Source organism: Myotis lucifugus, unplaced genomic scaffold, assembly GCF_000147115.1.
Source record: "Myotis lucifugus unplaced genomic scaffold, Myoluc2.0 scaffold_601, whole genome shotgun sequence".
Classification (NCBI taxonomy): domain Eukaryota; kingdom Metazoa; phylum Chordata; class Mammalia; order Chiroptera; family Vespertilionidae; genus Myotis; species Myotis lucifugus.
This window is the reverse complement of record NW_005871649.1, coordinates 394,340-400,099: the sequence shown is the minus strand read 5'-3', so window position 1 is coordinate 400,099 and position 5,760 is coordinate 394,340. Positions and strand designations below refer to the sequence as shown.

The 5,760-nt window shown below is 46.6% G+C and overlaps 1 protein-coding gene across 1 annotated transcript; it reads right to left on the bottom strand.

Annotated features, from left to right (window-relative positions):
• Positions 1-3,199: 3,199 nt before the first annotated feature.
• Positions 3,200-5,752, bottom strand: RAB4A (RAB4A, member RAS oncogene family). The gene is made up of 3 exons (XM_023745898.1): positions 5,558-5,752; positions 3,967-4,062; positions 3,200-3,331 (listed from the first exon to the last, which is right to left on the bottom strand). Exons 1-3 carry the CDS (start codon positions 5,742-5,744, stop codon positions 3,204-3,206), a joined length of 411 nt encoding a protein of 136 aa, XP_023601666.1. The 5' UTR covers positions 5,745-5,752; the 3' UTR covers positions 3,200-3,203.
• Between the last annotated feature and the right edge of the window lie 8 nt (positions 5,753-5,760).

The window sequence follows — 5,760 nt, the reverse complement described above, 5'->3', positions numbered from 1 at the left end:
CAAAAGGGAAAGAGCTAAGACGGATGTTTTATGCCAGTTACCTCCCAGGGCGGTACTGCCGCTCGCTGTCGAACAAACCAGACAGCAAAGCAGCCGCAGCCGCAGGGTGACGTGGAGCTGGAACTAGAGAGCCCAGTGGAAGAGCACATCAGAGCGAAGATGCCTTTCCCTTTCCAGCTGCAGGTCGTGCTGTGTGTCAGTGTGAAAGAAAGGTTCTATTTATATGTGTTTTTCATTGACGTTTTAAAATATTAGAACGAGTCCTTGCAATACCACATACATCGTCAACCTCACGTGAGTTAACCGCGTGTGGACTTAATGACTAAGGCTGGAAGGATTCAGCAACACCGCACGGAGTGTCTCAGTGGCATCCCTTTAATAGCGACTCCATTGAGTGGCTTCCTGAGAAGGAACACGGGACAGTAACAGGCTTGGAAAGCGGCAGTGAGGCCCGAGCCCCGAGTCCCCGCGCAGCACAGCAGCCAGGAGTGGTTTCCGGCAGGAGGACCAGGGGCCCGGCGCGGGCAGGTGTGCGGCCCAGGGGCCACTGTCCGTCACCCTCGCTGAGCAGCAGCAGCTGCCGGTGTTTGGTGAGGGCCCGGGGCCTGGGTGGCCACAGCGCCCAGAACAGCAGGGACCCGGCCTCCCTCCTGAGTGGACCCGGACGGAGATGCTTTCAAATCAACAGAGTGCGGGACAGTCAGGTTCGGAGGAAAACTCCACTTGGACTTTATTTCGGTACGTGAGCAACTACTGGGCAGCGTTCCCAGCGAGGCCCCGAGACGCCCCGTGGGCCGCGGCAAATGGAATGAACCGCACTGCCTTGGCCACCGCCGCCGAGTCGAGCAGGTCACGAACATCACCCACCGTGCGACACAGCCAGCGCGATGGGCAAGGCGCACTCACACCAGCAGGCTTTCGTTCATATGATTACAAAAAATAAAGTATTGGACCGCCGTTAGTGTAACATTCTATTATATCGTACATGAGATACCATGCTGTAGGGACACGGGCTCGAGTATATACAGTACACAGCCAGGATTAACCCCAGGGGAAGGGAAACATGGTTCAGGACAGTTTACATACATGTACACATCATGGCATTGTCCATGGAATTCGGTTTACCACGTGGTTTGCTGTGCACATTTACAGGCTTACATACACCCAATCATTTTTTTTTCCCGCACAAAGATCTACTTCTGCATAAAGTAGAAAAGGATGGTGGTAAAAAAACTTCTTCTTCAAGCTCCAATAATTGTTTCCCAAATACCACTGTTCGAACACCTAAAAAATATGAAGAACAACTTAGAAATATGCATAACTGTCAATGTACAAACAAGCAGTTTAAAACCCCAAAGGGAGTAGTGAATACTTCCAACTTTTATTTCAATGGATGCCTATTAGATAATGTTGACTCTCTGTAAAAAGTCCGCTGTGGCAAATGGGGAAAAAGAGGACGCTTCAAAGTTAAAATCTTCTGGCTGGTGTGGCTCAGTGCTTGAGCATCGACTTATGAACCAGGAGGTCAAGTTCAATTCCCGGTCAGGGCACAGGCCCAGGTTGCAGGCTCGATCCCCAGTGGGGGGCGTGCAGGAGGCAGCCGATCAGTGATTCTCTCTCATCATGGATGTTTCTCTCTCTCTCTCTCTCTCTCTCTCTCTCCCTCCCTCCCTCCCTCCCTCCCTCTTCCTTTCTCTCTGAAATCCATAAAACATATTTTATAAAGTTAGAGTCTCCACTTGCGAATTTGACAAATGAGCCTCCTCTTTTAGCAACAGGCACATTCATTTAGACTTCAATTCACCCCAGAAAGCCGCCTCACCGACCTGGTGGCAGAAGACTGATACTCCCAGCACCTCCCGCCCCCTCCTTCGCTCCTGATCGAGCGCCTCAGGATGGCCCCGACTGAGAGGGTACGTGGTTCTTTTTATGCACTGTTGGATTTCATTTGCTTTTTTTTTTTTTTTTTGAGGATTTGTGCATCTATGTTCGAGATATTGGTCTGTCGTTTTCTTGTAATGTCTTTGGTTTAGGAATGAGGGCAATGCTGGCTGCATAGAACGAGTTAAGGAGCATTTCCTCTGCATATGCCCTAAGAAAGAGACTGTAGAAAATCCGTGTAATTTCTCCCTTAAATGTTCGGTAGAATTCACCCCATCTGGGCCGGATGCTTTCTGTTTTGGAAGGTTTTAATCATTGGCTCAATTTTTTTTAATAGATACACTAGTAGGCCTATTCTAATGGTCTGTTTCTTCTTGTGTGAGTTTTGACAAATTGAGTCTTTCAAGGAATTGGTCTATTTCATCTAGGTCTGTGGTTGGCAAACCGCAGCTCGCGAGCCACAGTTTGCCGACCACCTTTTAGGTCATCAAATTTGTGGATGTAGAGCTGTTCAGAGTTTTCCTTTATTTTCCTTTTTATGTCCATAGGATCTGCTTAGTGATGTTCTTTTTTCACTTTTGATATTTGTAATTTGCGATCTTTTTTTCTTAGCTTGGTTAGAAGCTTACTGATTTTATTAATCTTTTAGCTTTGGTTTTGTTGATTTTTCTGTACTGATTTTAGTTTTAATTTCAGTTCTAATTCTTATTTCTTCTGCCTGCTTTGGATTTAATTTGCTCTTTTTTCCTCCTTTTCTCTGTACACATAGGGGACTGTATTTAGGTTTTCTTTTTTAATATATGCATTCAATGCTATATATTTCCCTCTAAGCACTGCTTTTGCTGCATCCCCCCAATTTTTATGTTATGTTTTGATTTTCATTTGGGTTAAAACATTTTTTTGCTTAAAATATTTAAAAAATTCTTGAGATTTCTTTTTTAACACAAGTTATTCAGAAGTATGTTGTTTAATTTCCATGTATTTTGGATTTCCCAGTTATCCTTCTGTTTATTCCCTGTGGTCCGAGAATAGACATTATATGGTTTGTTTTCTTTTAAATACGTTAATGTGAGTTTTATAGCCCAGAATGTAGTCTATTTTGGTGAATGTCCCATGTGAGCCTGAGAAGAGTAAGTATTCCACTCCTGAGAATACCTAACACTTAATGATGCGACCGCCTCTCCTTCCCAGATGTAGCTGCAAAGGCATGTAATAGTCCCTGCGTGAAACACGTGTGGGAAGCCCAGGCAGTGAACAGAGTGCGAGGGGGCGGGGGGGAGGGGGGGCCAGCAGGGACCCTGACGGGGCACTTACCTCTGCCCTCAGCTGCGTCTAGCAGCGCACTCCTTGAAGCGCCCGGGCCCTGCGAGCGGCGTGCCGAAGCGCAGCTGCCTCAAGGCCGCGTCTCCGTACTGGATGCCTGAGCCCATCCGTTCTGGGTCCAGCTCACCTGAGGAACAAGCGAGTCTTTTAAAAAAGGTCTTTGTTTCTGTGACCCCCAAATATATTCAGGAACAAATATCTATCATGCACACACACCCGTTTCTCATAAAGAGGAAAACATAGATACAGGCACGTTTACTTGCACGGGCACAAAGGTATGAAAGGCAAGAGAACTGGTAACAATGGCTGACTTCAGACGGCGGGGCGGGCGGGCAGCAGTGGAGGCGGGGGGCCTGTCACTGTACCCTTTCTTTGTAGTTGTTGAATTAGGAATTCATGTGACTGTATGATGCATACAAAGGTAAGTTAATGTAAAATTAAACTACAAAGACATCCCTTTTCACCCATCAGGCCGGTAAAATGACACCAAGTATGACCACACCCCCAGGCAGGGCTCAGTGGAAGGAGCCTCTCATTCATGGCCCGTGGTGGGGAGGGAGGGCAGGCTGCTGCAGCCCCGACAGGAGGTGGCGGCCTTTACCTACATCCCAGAAGCTGGGGGTCCCTGACCAGCAAGTCCCCCTGGGAACTGATCCTACACAGACATTCACACGCGTGAAATGACTGATGAAAGGTTATTCACGCAGCGTTATTTGTGGCAACAACCCACATGCCCAAGGAGCCCGGCCCAGTAAAGGTTACCTGATTCGATTTTGTTAAGGATTTTCCTTGCGCACTGAACAAAGGCCTCTTCCACATTCTCCCCCGTCAGGGCACTCGTTTCCAAAAACATCAGTTCTAAAAGGGACAGGAGACAAAATGCACAGCCATGTTTAGGAGACGATCAGAATTCCCCAATTCCTAAGAGCCTGTTTAGTATTGCCCTCGAGTAGCAGGTGGACTGTCATTTATTACTTAAAACCATGTAGCTCTGTAAATATAAAACCAGTAAGTGTCAATATCCATTTTTAAATGTTAGAAGCAGCCTACCCTTTTCTGAGAAGCACTGGCATCTGGTACCAGCACCTCCATCTGTGGGCGAGAAGGAGCAAGCCAATGCGAGGTGGGCCCAGGCTGGCTGCGCAGACAGACATGTAACAATGAGCTTCACGTCACCCCAGATATAACATGCAAGTGTTTACATTTTTGGGGGGGCGGGCTACACTGCAGCTTGTCATTCTGACCATGAGGAGGGCTTCCTCGAGTTCCCACTTCTGCAGAGAGCAGCCCCAGCCCAGCAGACAGCGGCCCGAGCTCCTGCAGAACCTCAGCCTCTGGGGCCACAGTTCCCCACGTGGGAAAGGAGGTGCCTTTAGATGACACCTAAACCCCCTGAGCCTCCACGTCTATGCCTCTATATTCCTAACCAGCTTCTTTATGAACTCACTAGAGGCCCGATGCATGAAATTTGTGCAAGGGCCTCGGCCCTCGCAGTCCCGGCTTCGTCCAGAAGGCCGTTTGGCTGTCCAGTCTAATTAGCATATTACGCTTTTATTATTATAGGTGATGGCTGATGTTTTTCTATATCTTTTTAAAATCCTCACATTAGTATGTTTTTTCCATGGCTTTTCAGACAGAGTGGGAGGGAGGGAGGGAGAGAAACATGGATGTGATCTGATACTTCACCATCTTAGTGTCAAACTACATTAAAAACATGACATCATCTGATTAGAGCCTTTAAGAATTTTGTTATCAATTTTACTTTAAACCAAGACCTGTAACATGTAAAGATCCTAGCCTGAAAGTCATCGCAGAACATTAACACCTTTGCTTTTATTGTCACAGTAACTGTCTAGCCCAGTGGTTCTCAACCTTCCTAATGCCGCGACCCTTTAATACAGTTCCTCGTGTTGTGGTGACCCCCAACCATAAAATTATTTTCGTTGCTACTTCATGACTAATTTTGCTACTGTTATGAATCGTAATGTAAATATCTGATATGCAGGATATATTTTCATTGTTACAAATTGAACATAATTAAAGCATAGTGATTAATCACAAAAACAATATGTAATTATATATGTGTTTTCCGATGGTCTTAGGCGACCCCTGTGAAAGGGTCGTTTGACCCCCAAAGGGTCGCGACCCGCAGGTTGAGAACCACTGGTCTAGGCAGATGAAATAGTGTGAAAATAGGCTAAGTAAGTCTCAATCTGTAGTCAACAACTGGAAGACCTACTTTTCCTAAATATAGTTCAACCTTAAAACCCCAGGAGCCATTTTACGCTGAAAGCAATGCTATGACCCCCACACCTGCCATCAGAGCAGCAGCCATAGGTCAAAGGTCACTTGCCATTTTCTTGAGCGAATCTGGAGGCTTCTAAGAAAGTCACTTCCCGGTCCGCGTCCAGGTCCTTCTTGTTCCCGCAGAGGATGATGACGATGTTCTGGCTGGCGAGCATTCTGGCATCTGTTAACCAATTAGTAAGCGCATTGTAGGTTTCTCGGCTGCGTAACATAAGATTGTGAGAATAATACATGTATTTTATACAACTA